The sequence below is a fragment of the Eublepharis macularius genome, chromosome 18 (assembly GCF_028583425.1).
Source record: "Eublepharis macularius isolate TG4126 chromosome 18, MPM_Emac_v1.0, whole genome shotgun sequence".
NCBI lineage: Eukaryota > Metazoa > Chordata > Lepidosauria > Squamata > Eublepharidae > Eublepharis > Eublepharis macularius.
The window spans coordinates 40,004,748-40,021,535 of NC_072807.1; the positions used below are offsets into that span (position 1 = coordinate 40,004,748).

Below are 16,788 nucleotides of genomic sequence, written 5' to 3' on the forward strand. Positions count from 1 at the left end.
GGACTCGACAAAACATTTCCCTCTCGCCTGAATGTAAATTAAAGCCTGTAGCAAAGTGTTTTGGTTCTAAGTGAGTGTCTTTCTTCTGTGGGATCGAGATGTGCTGTCAGGCAACATGTCTGTCCATCCATCACATGCCTTCTTTAAAATGGCAGGTAAAAGGCGATCCTTCCAAGAAAGAGCTGAAGAAAGAAGGTGATGAGAAATCAGGTTCTGGCAGGAACCCCGGAGAGAAGAAAGTGGCCTCAAGTGATAAATCCAGCAAGTAAGCTTCATCTACCTCTTCCAGCTTGGGCAAGTCAAGCTTCGTTTTGTTTGAGAACAGGAGAAGCCAGAGTATTCTGGGTAGCAGAGCTGTGTGAAGTCCCCTGCCATTTGGACAAGCTTGCAAAAATTCTGTTTTGCGAAGGGCTGGGCGTGGTGGCAAAGCTCCACCTTTGACTGCCCCTTCGGCAGCTTCAACTTCATCAAGCATTTTCTGCATCTGAGAAATTGTTAGGACAGAAGCCTTACTTAATTGGGGGGGGGGGACTGCCCTGTTTATGATTACATTTAACAAATGTGCAATAGAGAACTTTATGTAGTATCAGAGTTGTGTATATAGTTATATTCCCCACACACACAAATGTGTACATCTCATTGTGTGGATGAGAAGACAGATGGCTGATTAATTAAACTAAACCCTTACTCTGACAACAGGCAAGAGAAAACTTGTCAGTTGTGTAAGTGGTGGCTGTTCCAAAAACTGATGACTCTTCTCCATCGGGAGGTAGAGCTCCTTGAGTTTCAATATCCACAGAGCCTGACTTATGGCTTCCTTTTTTGAAAAAGGGCCCCATCCAAAAAAGATGATAAGAGGTCTGACAAGTCTGAGAAGAAAGAGAGCAAGGATGCAAAGAAGCCCGAAAGTAAAGATGAGAAGAGCGATAACGGAACCAGCGGCCCTGCTCAAGAGCCTGCTAAAACACCTGAGGAAAAGAAGCGAATCAGTAGGCATTCCAGCTGTTCTCTTTACTGACAAATCTACAGCTTAGGTTTTCCTACAGGCAAGCCTAGGATACTAGGATTGCAGTCTTGTCTCCAAAATGGGCACCATTTAACTTGGTGGGGGGAAGGGTTGGTTGCATCTGTGTTCACATAGCTTTGTTATACTTTTGTAGGTAAGCGTCTGTATTGACATAGGGAGGAAGGGGGGCAGGCATTGTTACATAGTCCCGAGCGTCCTTTAATGCCCCAAGATTGACAGTCTCTCTCCCCGCCCCCAACAATGCCCAGGGTTTCTGCTGTGTTAACCTCCAATGTACTTCTTTTGTTCTGTGACATCAAGGCAAAGCACCGTCCCCCAAATTGAGAATGTTTCCCCTAGAACAATACATGCAGGCCTAGCAAAGAGTGACTGCTTTCTTGTTCCCTGTGAGTGATGCATGTTTTTCTCACCTCCCCCTGCCCCAGGTGTGAAAAGCCCCGGTCGTATGGTAGTCCTTGACCAAACAAAAAGAGAACAAGTGTACCCAAGGCGAATTCGAAGGGGGAGGTTTGACAAGGTAAGTGTTAACTCAAACTTGGCTTTAGTTTCCTTCTGACTTGTGCAGAAAAGGGGGTTATTGGATCACAAAAAAATAAGATTAAATAGTAAGTAACCCCACAGCTCTACTACCCTGAAAGCACAAGTGGTGGAAATTCTCTTGTGCCCACTTCTTAAGTGCCTCAGTCAAGCTGCCTGTTCCAAAAGCATTCTGCATCAAAGAGGAATAGAGAAGAGTAGAGTGTCTGGGAATGGAGGAGTGTTGTGCTACTTCTGGGGGAAGCTTTGGTGATAGGCAGATTGACATGTAGAATTCTTGGGCCCCGGAGCAGGTGCGGGAAGCCGTGTTGATCTTAATTACAGCCATGCTGTAAACGAGCCTCCCTCACTCTGATGCTGTCAAAATCTTTATCCAGCCACAGATAATAAGAAACAAAGAGTGTTTTCTTCAAGATAAAATGAAGTTCAGAGACTACAGACCCAGGAAGATTATCTTGCCTTTTGAGAAAATGAAGGAGCAGAGAATGCGGGAGCACATGGTTCGCCTGGAACGGATACGGCGTGCTGTAGAGCTACGAAGGTAGGGGCCAGAACTGTGGCTTGCAGAAGAAGGGTGCTGGTTACAAGGTCATGTGTGGTTGGCTTCCCTTCCAAATGCTGGAGAAGAAGGTGGAGCGTGCCTAGCATGCCATCGCTCCGTTGGTTGCCCGTCAGTTGCCAGGCTTAATTCAAGGTATCAACTGTCCCATACAAAACCCTTCATGGCCTTGGTCCCTCATATCTGCTGGACTGCCTCTCTCTATACACTGCCATGACAGCTTCACCTGTTGGAGCATGACCTCCTGCAACTGGGCAGTTTCAACTGCCTGTATGTGAGCTTTCTCCAGTGTAGCTCACACCTTATGGAATGGCCTGCCCAATGAGGTCAGGAAGGCCCTCATACTTCTGGCTTTCCATAAACTATGCAAAACTGAACTATTCAGGAGGGCTTTTTTTACACAGTAATTTGTTACAGTTGTGCTGTAACAAAATGGTTCAGAAAGATGCTTTGGTAAAGGGTTAGGACTATGGACTATACTACTGTGTATATTTTGTACTGTCTTGCTGTAAGTAGGTTCCTATGTAATTTCTGCATCATTTAATGTGTCACGTTAATGCTTATGCTTTGTTTCAGCTCTGTTTGAATTTGTTTGGTTCCAGATTTCTGCAATCCAAATCCCATTGCATTATCATTGGATGCCCCCTCTTTTTAATACTATTGACTGTGTAATCTGCCTGGAGTCTCAGCAAGAAAGACGTACTATAAATAACAAATTTTAAAAAATAAAAGTAGCATTCTGAACTAGCAGGGAGCTCAGGTTTTAGACATTGAGGCATGTTGGACTCTAGCACAAAAGTCTAAGAACAAAGAGTGAGGCACTTGCTGTGCAGAGGAGAAGATCACTCCAATGGCCATCATGTCACACCTCTTCCAGGTATGGCCTTCTAGGAGTTAATTTTACAAGAAGCACTCCAGTCACTGCTCTGCTAGAGGAAGTGCAAAGCCAGCCTTCCACCATAAGAGGAAAGGGCCTTATGCTTGACGCAGGATCCACACATGGCTGAGTTTGTAGGAGCAGAAGGCCACCTAGGCTACCTGTGCCTGAGGGAAGGCTCTCTCTCTCTCGCCGGATAGAAAATGAACACCTGTCAGGGCTGTTTCTAAATAGCAGTGTGTGTAGCACAGCCTCAACCGCCAAACCAATCTGAGTGCCAGCATGTCATGGAATGTTGAGGTCTGTTGCAGCCTGAAGCAGCCCCATCTTTCAAATCCCCACTTTTGCAGGCGAAGAGAAATTGCTGAGCGTGAGAGGCGTGAGAGGGAACGCATTCGGCTTATCCGCGAGCGTGAGGAACGTGAGCGCTTGCAGAGAGAGCGAGAACGGCTTGAAATCGAAAGACAAAAATTAGAGAGGGAGAGAATGGAACGCGAACGCTTGGAAAGAGAACGCATTCGGATTGAGCAGGTATCAAGCGCCCTCCTTCCGCTTCCATTGCTCTTGAACTAACTGCTCAGTCTTAACGTGAACTCCCTTTAAAGATGCAGAGGAGTTAGCTGTGTTAGTCTGTGGTAGCAAAATCAAAAAGAGTCCAGTAGCACCTTTAAGACTAACCAATTTTATTGTAGCATAAGCTTTCGAGAATCAAGTTCTCTTCCTCAGATGCCTGATACAGAGACTGGTCAAACACAGAAGAGCAGGAGAGGGAAGAGGCAATTGGGGGGGGAGGCCACCCTTGCGCCAGTTACCTGAGGTCAGAAATGCTTCCAGGTGTTTTCCAGGGCAGGGGGATCCTCAGCCTCATGAACACCACAGTGCAAGTTGAGCAGAATTTCCCCCTTCTGTTGCCACTTATTCCTTGAAATGTGTCAGAGGCTGTTGGTCGTGGGTGTTTGTGAACCCTTGGACTGTGTAGGCCTCCTCGATCTTTGGGACTATGCTGTGGGAGGATAAGCAAGGGCAGAGACCCTCATGCAGGCTGTTGTCATCTTTCTGGAGTTCTGGGGCTTTTAGTAAAGGCTGCTGCCATGTTGGGTTTTCTGCAGAACTTGGACTGCACTTTTTCTTCAGGGCACTATATACCCCAGCTGTAGCCATTTCCCCTACTTATTAGCCTGGGGTGATCCAGATGTTGAGGTGTTCTCATCTCCTTCCTCTAGGAGGCAGGTCACAGTCTTATAGGGGATGGGACCTAAAAGTCACTTAGTGTCTCTCTGGTTGTGTGGCTGCTTTTGTGCCTGAAGTCAGTGACCCCATGAGGCTGACCTGCACCTGCCCCCTGGTGTGATAAGAAATGAATGTCATGCATCTGCTTAGTAAAGATGTTTGAAAGGGTGCCTGTGTTTTTTGTCCTGGTTAGGAGCGTCGCAAGGAAGCTGAGCGGATTGCTCGGGAAAGAGAAGAGCTTCGACGTCAGCAGCAACAGCTTCGTTACGAGCAAGAGAAAAGAAACTCTCTGAAACGGCCTCGTGATGTTGACCACAGGTAGCACTTTTGTTCCCTTTCAGATGGAGTTTATTCAGCTTCTGGAGCTGGTACTGGTTTCCCAGTTCCTTAAGTAATAAATGCTGGCTGGCTTGTGTAGAGAATGGTGCATCCTTCTTGAACGTGTTATTGGCTGTTAGAATGAAGTAGAGCAACTTGATGTTACAGAGCCATGGGAAATTTCCAGGATATTTGAAAGCATAAGAGACTCGGGGAAGGGGGGCGGGCAGATTTGACCATTTGTGAAACTATATTTCAGCAAGGCCCTGCTCAATTTGATTCACTGGAAACAAGGGGTCATTTCATAGATAAAGAGCAGCAGGAACTCATTAGCACAACTCATGCCACACCCCTTGACCAGGCCGAAATGGCCGGGATTCGGCTGCTGCCAGAGGATAATTTGGGGCCCATTTCGGCCTGGATCAGAGCTGAAACAGCCCAGACCAAATCAGTGCTGCACAGGGGAGGGTACCCCCGCCCGTCACCGACCCGATCCCGGCCGTTCCGGCCCCAATCCCAGTGGAAAAAGATGGCCAAAATTGGCCATTTTGGGCCCGGATCAGGGCTGAAATGGCCGGAACTGGGTTGGTGCCAGGCGGGGGAGGCTTCCCCTGCCCGGCACCAACCCGATCAGGACGGTTTCGCCCAATCCAGGCCAAAACGGGCCCCAAATGGCCAAAACCAGCCATTTTTGGTCTGTTTTGGTCCGGATTGGGGCCTAAATGGCCAGGATCGGGTTGGTGACGGGGAGGGGAGCGTTCCCCCACCCAGCACCGACCTGATCCAGGCCGTTTCGGTCCCGATCTGGGCTGTTTTGGCCCCAATCGAGGCCTAAACGGCCCAAAATTTTTCAAAGTCAGGTGGGCAGGGCCACCTGACTGTTGGGGGAACTACCAGAATGGTGTTCCGGTGCATTCCCCCTCCAAATGAGCCCTGAAGAGTAAGATACGAGCAGCGGTGCTCAAATCACACCTGCCTGTGCTGCAATGTGTCCCATCCCTCCCCCTTTCTTCTTCTTGAAGGAGAGATGAACCCTACTGGAATGAAAGCAAGAAGATGTCCTTGGACACAGATGCTCGTTTCAGCCATGGCTCTGAATACAATCGCCAGCAGAACCGCTTTAGTGACTTTGACCACAGGGACAGGGGTCGATACCCAGAGGGGTCCTCTGTGCAGTCATCATCTTTTGAGAGGTATGCATGGCAGTGGAGGTGGAGGCATTCCTCTTTGTTATCGTCATGTTTCTGTTGCTTATGGCTGCCGTGCTTATTCTTATGAGTAAGTTTTACATAGCTCAACTGGAGGCGGGAGTGAATCTCCCAGGAATGGCAGATTGCATATTTCTTTTAGATAGTTGATAGGCTGCCATTCCAGAGACCTGCTCCGGGCAGCTAACAGTATAAAAACAAAAAAAACTAAAGGTAGGAATGGTACTCCCAAGGACCTAAAACCAGCCTGATACAATGAACAACAGCCCCGTTTCATCAGAAAGTGAGAATGACCGTAGAAACAGCAGCTTCAAAAGGGTGGGCCAGAACTTCTCTGTGCCGGAGCTTTTGACTGAGGTTTTGACCTGGTGCTTCAATAGCAGTGTGGGAGGTGTGCTAGTCATGCCCCCAGGGAGCAGGGCATCCCACTGAGAAGCCTTGTCTCTGGACAATGCCCACTTCATTTCTGTGGGGATGGGCACAAAACAGGGCTTGGGAGGGTGGTCTTAACTGGCAGCAGAGGCAGCCCACGTGATGACGTGTAGCATTTGGATAGCATGCGCCACGTGCCTGTACGTCATCTCAGTGAGGGAGATCAGCGTGGTCTCCATGGGGAGTTCCTAGGTGACCGGAGGCTTGGATGGTGGGATTTTGTAGCTCACCTCCTCTTTCTCCTCTGGTGCACAAAGGCTGTAGAAGCTGCCGTGGTGCAGGACTTGGGTGCTCAGTGTTGCAGAGCTTGCGGGGGGGGGGGATCTTCTCTTTTGAAAGTGTGCTTTGGAACAGAGGCTTAAAGAATGTCTCATTGACATGGTCTGCCTGAGAGCGTTTTGTCACGGGTGAAGAAGAGGGATGGTCTTTAAGCAGAGGGGCCTGGAGTGTGTCACTTGACTGGAAGCTGGTCCAGGAACGAGCTTTTATCTGGACACGTTTCTGCCTCGCTGAACAGGCGTGAGCGATTTGTAAACCAAGGAGATGGAAAGAAGGCGCGGCCCACTGCAAGAAGAGAAGAGCCTGGGTTTGAGCGGTACCCCAAGAACTTCAATGAATCCAGAAGAAATGAGCCCCCCCAGCCCAGAAACGAACTTCGAGACACTGATAGACGGGAAGTCAGAGGAGACAGAGATGAGAGGAGGACTGTGATCATTCACGAGAGGCCGGAGATCCCCCATAGCCGCCACCCACGAGAGGCTGGACCCAACCCACCCCGGCAGGCTTCTTGGAAAAATGAAGGAAGCATCAACCCTGACAAACGGGATGCCAGGTGATTTTTTCTCGGGGCTTGAGGGTAGTTCTGCCTGGGCGAATGAAAGTCAAGTTTTCCAGGGAGTTTCTGGGAGATCCAAATTCAAATCCCCGTCCCAGTCTTCCAGATGCTACTCCTTGGTTGAGAACAGTGTGGTTATAAGTGCTGAAACCAAGGAAATACTGCCTGGCTAGGCTTTTAATGTCCTTATTGGGCATAGCTTATGAGGCTTGCAGAGACCGGGGTTCCAGAAATGCCCTTTTAACCTTTAGCTTGTCATTTTCCTTGCCCCAACCCCCAACCCCCCCCCCCCCCGAGTTGACGGGGAAATGGAAGGAAAGTCGTGAGATCTAGACAGAATAAGTGTCCTTTAATAAATGTCCTTTAATAAATGAACAGAAAGTATCACAGGATAAAACCCTGCTGTCAGCCCCCATAAAACTGAAGGACAATCATGTTTTGAAACACTGTCCTTTAACTTTGGTCCAGGGTGCAATATTTAAAAAAACCAAAAACCCTCCTGTCAAGAACGTGAAACCGTTTACAAGGCTCTTACTTACTGAATCCATCTTCACTATTCAGCATTCACACAGTGCCCTTGGCGTTTAAACTATTAGTAATACAGGTCAAGCATTCTCCCTGACCTCACGTGACCATGCCCACCAGTACTCCTGACAGAGTTACCAGTGAATAAAAAAAATTGACAGGCCAAAAAGGATACTGACTGCAACATCGTTGGCCAGTCCCCCTGTTTTCATTACGGCTCCTCAAAGAGGCATCACAAGCCGCTCGAAAGAATAAAATATCTCAACAAAACTGATTTTCCACAGTCTAAAAAAAATTACTTGTTCAATCAGGTTTTGAATCTCATTCTTTTTAGGTCACATAAACTCAAAGGAATATTGGCTGGCCGTGGTCCCATGAGATCTGTGAGAAGAATCACTTTGTATTACTAGTATTTTAACTCATTGGGAAAATGGCAGATAGCAAAGATGGAGTCTGTAAATAAGATTCCTGTAAATGATTTTCAGATTTTTTTGACATAGGAGTAAGTCTTTTAAAAAGAAAATTGTATTCTGGACCACTGCTGAAGACGGCTGTTGAAATTTGAGTGGTCTTTTGATTGTCTTAGACAGCAAGTCTCTTCCTGTCATAATGGTTTGGTGATTCTTTCTGTTTGTTTATTAAAGGATTTTTTGTTTAAATGCTGTAGTTTGTCCTTCCTTCAGCCTCTATTCTCATTTTTGGGCTTCTGCATAGATTGCAGGTTTGTTTTTCCCCTCCTTTTTCTTGCAATTCTCTTGCCTAGTCAGGAGTAGCTTTCAGTCCTCTTGTTCAGCTGTTCCTTGAATTGACAGGTTCCCCCCATCTTTCCTTTGAGGATTGCCGGTTAGCCAGCAAGGACTTGAATTTGGCTGGGTTGGGTTAGGCTGACAGTATAGTCCCATCTGGCTAAGGAAGGCTAATAAGGGCTTGTAGAATTAGCTATGTTCCTTTCCCCTGTGTGTGGAATTGATATGGATTTGGTTTTTGGCTTGTTCTGAACTGGGCTGGCTGGAAAAAAAATTGCCCTCTGGGAGTCCTTGGGTGTTGCCTATCTATCTGTGGGGCCAAGAAGATGTGTTGTCTCTAGAAATATGAGCTAGCAGTCAAACCTCTACTCCCAAGAAATGTTCCACTTGGGGCCAGACTCCTAGCTGATCTTCTTGGGGTAGGGCGTGCCTGGCTGCAGTTGTGGTGGGTGCCAAATGGCTGTTTTTGTAGTCTGCTGCCAGGCTCGTGCTTGAAGGCCCTGATCCTAATTTTGTACAACAGAGCCTTAACCTTTTGGAGTGGCCAGTGTGGGTGTGTTTGAATGCTCCGAGTTTCATTCTGTTTCCGGTCTTGATTTCAATGGAGATCAAGACACAGTGACTGACTACCCCAAATACATTGGTGCTAGTTAGGGTCTGTGATGAGCCTATGTAAGAAGAAAACATTAAACTAGAGCAGATGAGTGGTGCCTTTCTGCACTCAGTTTAGCAGAGTGGAGTAAGAGTCTACCTGTGCCTGCAGGCCCTAGAGGAGGGTGATGGATCAGAAAAGGGCAGCGGTTAACCCAGCCATGCATGGTTACTGACCAGCATGTTGTCGTTTCTACAGGGAGAGGCCAGAAAGGTCCGGCAGAGAAGTCTCTGGGCATACAGTGAGAGGCGCACCCACTGGTAGCCGTAGCAGCACCTCTGGCTATGGGAGCAGGGAGGCAGAGCGAGGCGTGATGGAACGCGGAAGTGGGGGACAGGTAGGTAAAATGTCTCTGCTTGTGTGATCAAGGATGTCTTGGAGTGGGAGTGGCCAAGCTGCTTAATGGGCCAGCTGATATGGGCTGGTGGGGGGGGGGGCAGGGTTTTCAGATCAGGAACTTGGTGAGGCTTAAGCAGGCTGCTGTGTGCTGGATCTCCTGGGGCATACTTCACCTGATAATTTGGGAACTCCCTACCTCTTCAGGTGGTGCCTCTTGCCTAAGCTGAGACCTCAGGATGGCTGAAGCACAGAATAAGCGTGCAAGTCATAAACCTACAAATATGTAGCCAACAGCAGATGACCAATTTTACCAAAACAAATGCTTTTTGCTGTGTACCTGGTAACTTAACATTGAAGCATCCTGGAAGGGGGGGGGCTCCTTGGGGCTGTTGCAAAGAGGCCCACACCAAAGAGCTCTGCTGCTTGTACCTTGCAAGCTCAGCCTTTGGGAGCCATTTGCACTCAGAACCCAGTCCCGGCATGTGGGTGGTGGCTCCTTTGTATGGGAGGAAGTGCTCTGCACCCTAAGGAAGTGTGGGCCCATGCCCCTGAAGGTGTCACAAGGCAGAATCCAAATTCTGAGTGTCTGGCAGCCATCAAAGTCATGTGTTCCCACGCCACAGCTCTGCTGCTGCAGTTTGAAACAGCTGTTGCTCCTGAGCAGTCTCTCCTTTAGGTCAGTAGCTGTTGAACTAAATATTCATTTGAGTGAAACTGGTGACAGATCACACCCAAAGAGTGCTTGTTAATGGGTTCCTCATCCTCTTGGAGAAGAGTGACAAGTGGAATGCCTCAGGGGTCAGTCCTGGGACCTGTTCTGTTCAACATTTTTATAAAAGATTTGAATGAGAGAATAGAAGGGATGCTTATTAAATTTGCAGATGATACTAAATTGGGAGAGGTAGCAAATATGGTAGAAGACAGTCAGGATACTGGATTATCTTGATAAGCTGGAGAACTGAGCTAAAACAACTAAAATGAATTTCAACAGAGATAAATGCAAAGCTCTCCATTTAAGTAGGAAAAATCAAATGTATAATTATAGGATGGGGGACACTTGTCTTGGCAGTATAAAACAGATCTAGGGGTCTTAGTAGACCATACACTGAACATGAGTCAGCAGCGTGATGCAGTAGTTAAAAAGGGAAATGTGATTTTGGACTATCAACAGAAGCATAATGTCCAGATAATGCGAAATGATGGTGTCGCTCTGTTTAGGCCTCACCTAGAGTACGGTGTTGAGATTTGGGCACCACAATTTCAGAAGGATATAGACAAGCTGGAACATATCCAGAGGAGGGCAACGAAGGTGGTGAGGGATCCAGAGACCAAGTCCTATGAGGGAAGGTTGAAGGAGTTTGGTATGTTTAGCCAGGAAAGGAAATGACTGAGATATGGCAACCATCTTCAAGTACTTGACGGGCTGTCATATAGAGGATGGTGCAGAATTGTTTTCTGCTGCCCCAGAAGGTTGGACCAGAACCAACGGGTTGAAATTAAATGAAAAGAGTTTTCGGCTAAACATTAGGAAGAACTTCCTGACAGTTAGAGCGGTCCCTCAGTGGAAGAGGCTTCCTTGGGAGTTGGTGGGCTCTCCTTGGAGGTTTTTAGGCAGAGGCTAGATGGCCACCTGACAACAATGCTGATTCTGTGAACCTGGGCAGATCATGAAGGGGAGGGCTGGAAGGGTTACATCAGTGCTTCGTTCTCATGGCCCCTTCTTACATGCCCAGGGTCATGCCGATTGCCACTTTGGGGTCAGGAAGCAGTTTTTCCCAGGCCAGTTTGGCCAGGGATCCTGGCGGTGTTTTGCCATCTTCTAGGCAGGGAGTCACTGGGTGTGTGTGTGGGGGGAGGGGTAGTTGTGAATTTCCTGGGTTGTGCAGGGGGTTGGACTAGATGACCCTGGAGGTACCTACCAACTCTATGATTATATGATATGATATGATTGCTTGTTCCTGTCTCTGGGAATTAAAGATAGATTAAGTATCCTCCTTGTGTATAGACCACCTAGCACCCTTTCTGAGTTGGCAGAGCTGCTGGCAGACATGGTGCTGGAGACACCTGGACTTACTGTTCTGGGGGACTTCAACATCCATGCTGAGTGTTCAAAGTCAGGCCCGGCTCAGGAATGTATAGCTTCCCTGGCAACCCTGGGCCTCTCGCAAATTGTGACAGGTCCTGCTCATGAAAGAGGCCACACCTTAGAATTAATACTTTGCACTGAGCCTTTAAGAGAAAACCTTGTTTCAACATTGGAGATTCGGCCGGGACCATGGTCAGACCACCATTTGCTGAAGGCAAAAGTTAATATAGCCCCAACTCCCCACAAATTTGGGGGTCCAGTTAAAATGATTCATCCACTACAGCTCATGGACCCTTCTAAATGCCTTGGGGGATTTTAAAATCCCAGACACATGCCCTGTGGTGGCTGCTGTAGGAATGTGGAACACAAAGCTCCTTGAAGCCATTGACACCACTGCTCCTTACCGGCCGCTCTGGCCCTTGGGACGGGCACCAGCTCCATGGTTCACCATGTTGCTGGCTGACTTAAAGAGGGTTGGAAGACGTTTAGAAAGGCGCTGGAGAAAAACTCACGCAGAAGCAGATAGAATATGCTACAGAACCCACTGGAGGACCTATGAAGCAGAAATGAAAGCAGCAAAGAAATGTTATTTTTTGGCAACTATTGCATTGGCTAGTTCACGACCATCCCAATTGTTTAAGATATCCAGACGGCTGCTAACTCCTAAATCTGAGCCTTTACAGTCCCAAGAACAGACAATTAACTGCAAGGCCTTTGCTAAGTTTTTTGCTGATAAAATAACACGAATACACTCTGATCTAGATGCTAGCCGCAATGCGAGCAAGATAAGAAGAAATGCCAAGTACCCCGTGCAGCTTATATTTGGACCACTTTGAACTTATTACATTGGCAGATCTTAACAAGATCTTGATGTCTGTGGAAATCACTACTTGTGCGCTCGATCCTTGCCCATCCTGGCTGTTAACCTCGTAAGGACTACATAAGAGAGCCACTGAGGTCCAATGTAAATCAATCACTAACTCAAGGCAGCTTTCCCTGACAGCTCAAACAGGCAGTTATCCGTCTGCTACTTAAAAAACCATCCCTAGACAAAAATGATGTGGCCAATTATCGGCCAGTCTCTAACCTGCCCTTTCTGGGCAAAGTGATTGAGAGCAGTAGCTGACCAACTCCAGACCTTCTTGGATAGCTCTAGCGCTCTGGACCCTTTCCAATCAGGCTTCAGACCCAGGTATGGGACTAGTAGCATTAGTGGATGATCTCCGTCTGAATATGGACAAGGGCCACACCTCCTTACTGCTTCTATTGGATCTGTCTGCAGCCTTTGATACAGTAGACCATGCCATCCTGTTGAGGCATTTAGAAACAGAAGTGGGCATCAAAGGATGTGCCCTGGACTGGTTTAAATCGTTTCTCTCAGAGCGGACTCAAAGGGTTGCTGTTGGAGATCTGCTATCTCCACAATGGGAACTATTTTGTGAGGTTCCGCAGGGCGCAGTCTTATCTCCCATGTTAATTAGCCTCTATGTAAAGCCTTTAGGAGAACTCATTTGCAGCTATGGAGTTGGATGTCATCAATATGCAGATGACACCCAACTCTATATCTCGCTATCCAGGTCCCCACAGGATGCAGTGGAAATCTTAGATCGCTGCCTGACAGCTGTGGTAAAATGGTTGAAAAGCAACAAATTGAAATTGAACCCAAACAAGACCGAAGTGACGCTTGTTGGGAAGGCAGAGATCTTGAAGGACATTGTACTCCCCACTTTCGATGGAGTTCGTCTGACCCTTGCAGACTCAGTTAAAAGCCTAGGGGTTATACTGGATCCAGCACTACTACTAGAAATACAAGTTAAGGCAGTGGCAAAAAATGCTTTCTACAACCTCACTCTAGCCTGGAAGATGGCTTCTTATCTTGACATGGCTGACCTGGCCACCTGGATCCATGCTATGGTAACATCAAGGCTTGACCATTGTAATGCTGTATAGATTGGCCTCCCATCTAAGTTTAGGATGCTCCAATTAGTGCAAAATGCTGCAGCTCGAGTGTTATCAGGAGCATGAACATCACTCCCATCCTACAGTCGCTCCACTGGCTACCCATCGTTTACAGTGCTCAGTTCAAGGTATTAGTTATTACATACAAAATTCCTCACGGCTTTGGTCCGGCATACCTATGGGACCGCCTCCCTCCTTATGTTCCTCCACAGCAGCTTCTCTCATTTGAACAGGGTCTCCTGCAGGTGCCAGGCTGCACACAGGTGAAGTCAGCAGCAGCCTGTACACGGGCTTTCTTCGTGGTGGCCCCTATCCTGTGGAATTACCTGCCTGAGGAAGTCAGAAGAGCCCCCACTCTCTGGCTTTCAGTAAAAGATGCAAAACCAAACTATTCAAAAAGGCTTTTTACTCAAATGGGAGGGCTGCATTGTAGGGATGGGGTCTCAGGTGCTTCACTAACGAGTTGGGGACCATAGACTTCATCACCATTTTTGCCTTATATATTATCTGCTGCTTTAAATATGTACTCCTATGTACAACCAGCACTCCATGTTGTCTAATGTTAGTCCTAGAATTGATTGTTTTGCTTCAGTATTTTCTACTATGTCTTGGATCCTTGCTGCTGCTGCTACTACTACTACTACTGTTGTTATTGTTATTGTTGTTATTTCGATTTATAAACCTCCTGTCCTCAGGGGCTCTGGGCGGTGAACAACAGTTAAAATCAATAATAACAAGAAAACAATAATTCTAAAATTCTATGTCTTTAAACTTGTATATATTTACCTTATGGTATTGTATTGAAAGGTGCTTACTTGATACTGATTGTATTAACCTCATGCTGTGTAATCCGCCTTGAGTCTCAGTGAGAAAGGCGGACTATAAATGACATAAATAAAAATAAATAAAATTCCGAAGACCCAGGTGCCAGTTTTGACCTACTTTGTGAGCACCCCCCCCCCCTTGCAACTTGGAAGGAGAAGGCCTCAGCGGCAGCAGAGTAACCTCCCCGGTTCCTTCCTAGCATTATAGTGAAGATCGCCATGTGGTTGAGCGGCACAGCCGTGAGAGTGGACCTAGGAAGGAATGGCACGGTCCTAGTTCGCAGGGCAGTGGCTACCATGATGCGAGGCGGATGGGAGACAGCCGAGCTGGAGGCAGCATGATGTCTCCCCACTCAAGGTATGTGACTCCCCTCTCCTCCTCCTCCTCTCCTTTGAGGTCACCCTTGCAGATAGTACTTTGGAGTGGGCTTTAAAGTCGCAGCCAGATCATTGCACTTTGCTGACGTGAGCTTCTGAGGTATCAACTCTAACTGTATTTTCTGAAACTTTATTTCCAGTAACTCTTCACCCATTAACAGAGTTGTACAGATCACAGGCAGTTCCATGCAGAGGGGAAGTGGTTCTGGATTTAAGCCGTTCAAGGGTGGACCACCGCGAAGATTCTGATCCTGAGCACCTTGGTTTCAAGATAACTTATTGGAAATCTCTCGTGAACAAGAAACCTGGGCTGGAAACCTTGTATTTTTTATTTTAACATAATTTCCTCCTCTTTGGGGAGGCATTTTAAAATAAGTTAGGTTGTTGGGTTTTGGCTAGTTCATTGTACCTTTGGATGAACGTCTCTCCCCTGTAGCACTAGGAGCTCTGCAGCAGACCAGAACTGGACCTGTGGTGGCAGCTGTACAAATGGAGGGGGGCGGGGCTTACTTTGCGCCTGTAGTTTAATTTTACCAGCATTAGCTCTGTGGTGTCAGGCTTGAAAACTAGGTACTTCTCACGTGACCCCCACCCCCCACACTAACTGAGCTGTACATCAGCCCCCTGCTTTTACGCCTGGTAGAGACCAAGGTTGGGTTGGTTTCATTTCTGGGTATTATGTAACCTATTTTTGCAAAAGTTGTTCCACTGAGTGAACCTGTATTCTGGCTTATGTATCCTTTTGAAATAAACCTTCATAATCTATAAATGCTGCTGGTAGCTCTCTAGAATGTCTGCTGAGGGAGAGCAGGTGGGTCGGCTGTTGATTCTAAGCCACTCTTGCTGGAGGGGGTGGCTCCCCGCTCCTCTCTGTCTCCCTTAGAGTGCTTATTTGCATGTTCGCAAGATGTGCAAATCCATGCTGCTAGGAACTGTGCCCCCCCCCCATTGTATTGAATCCCAACCCGTTTCAGGCACTGAGGCAAACGGGGGCTGGAGTAGATGCCGAGTCATTGAACAATGGGTGCTGAAGTTGCAGAAGCCATAATGTAAGAATAGCAAAGGAATTAAGTTATACTAGCTTGCGTGCTTTACAGAGGGAATGCCACTTTGCAGGAAAAATGCGGCCATCAAATATTAGAAGAAAGCTCATGTAATGCGGCATCCTTCCTGGCTTTGAGAGTTGGGGCATGATTGATTTACTTATATCCCACCTTTTTACCCAATAGGAACCCCAAGTGGCTTCTTTCTTACTTTATCCTCAACCCCCCCACCCCCCACCCCAAAGCTGGGGTGTGTTAGACTGAGTGTACGCACGATTGGCCTAAGGTCAGTCGGTGAGCTTCCTGGCAGAACAGGATTCACCCCCCGGGGGGTTCCCCAGATCCCAGTCTGACACTTGTATCGACTGCACCGTGTGGGTTCTTAGCCCATTTCCTACCCCTAACTTGCATGCTGATCATCAGAGTTGGCAATTCTTTGTAGGAAAAACTGTATCTCAGGGCAGTGCCATGCCTGAAAACAGGGTTTGATGGATTTGAAATGCCAGGCTGCTGTTCTCATATGCAAAGGCAAGAAACGTGATGAAATGAAAGGGGGGGGGTCTCAAACTCTGCTGTGATAGAGCACTATGGGGTGTATATAACCAGCTCAGCTCATGCCACGGAGGAAAGATCTTTTCTAATGGCTGGTTTGGGCCTGATTGTCCAGTTCTTCAGTTGGATGGTAGTGATTTTAGTATTTTTGTCTTCAGAGGCTGCTTTTACAAAAATCTCCAGTGCATCAAACTCCTGGTGCATGAATGTTCAATTCTGGCCTAGTAAAGGAACATTCTTCAACCCATCTGTAACTGGAACTCCTACAGTGCTGTGTTATAATAACATATAACAACATTCAATTTATATACCGCCCTTCAGGACAACTTAGTGCCCACTCAGAGCGATTTACAAAGTATGTTGTTATCCCCACAACAACAATCACCCTGTGAGGTGGGTGTGGCTGAGAGAGCTCCAGAGAGCTGTGACTAGCCCAAGGTCAGCTAGCTGGCTTCAAGGGGAGGAGTGGGGAATCAAACCCGGCTCTCCAGATTAGAGTCCCACACTCATAACCACTACACCAAACTGGCTGTCTTATGGTTGGGGAGGGAGCAACTATTAAATAGTGACAGGGAGCACACAACTTCCAACAACCTCCTCTGTGGATAGTCTTGACTGTTTCATCCTCAGTGCCTCCTCACCTTCTGCTAGGATACCTGTC

General features: G+C 47.4%; 1 protein-coding gene across 2 annotated transcripts in view; it reads left to right on the plus strand.

Annotated features, from left to right (window-relative positions):
- SLTM (SAFB like transcription modulator) overlaps window positions 1–15,301 on the plus strand; it is a 35,543-nt gene extending 20,242 nt beyond the window's left edge. The window contains exons 10-20 of one of the 2 annotated variants that reach the window (XM_055002487.1): window positions 156–265; window positions 832–989; window positions 1,453–1,544; window positions 1,942–2,105; window positions 3,351–3,531; window positions 4,424–4,548; window positions 5,571–5,741; window positions 6,706–7,020; window positions 9,145–9,283; window positions 14,355–14,512; window positions 14,673–15,301. In XM_055002487.1, the coding sequence (XP_054858462.1) occupies window positions 156–265; window positions 832–989; window positions 1,453–1,544; window positions 1,942–2,105; window positions 3,351–3,531; window positions 4,424–4,548; window positions 5,571–5,741; window positions 6,706–7,020; window positions 9,145–9,283; window positions 14,355–14,512; window positions 14,673–14,781 (1,722 nt within the window). In that variant the 3' untranslated portion in view covers window positions 14,782–15,301. The remainder of the gene's footprint in view (window positions 1–155; window positions 266–831; window positions 990–1,452; window positions 1,545–1,941; window positions 2,106–3,350; window positions 3,532–4,423; window positions 4,549–5,570; window positions 5,742–6,705; window positions 7,021–9,144; window positions 9,284–14,354; window positions 14,513–14,672) is intronic. The other variant, XM_055002488.1, reaches the window with a different exon arrangement.
- The last annotated feature ends 1,487 nt before the right edge of the window (window positions 15,302–16,788 follow it).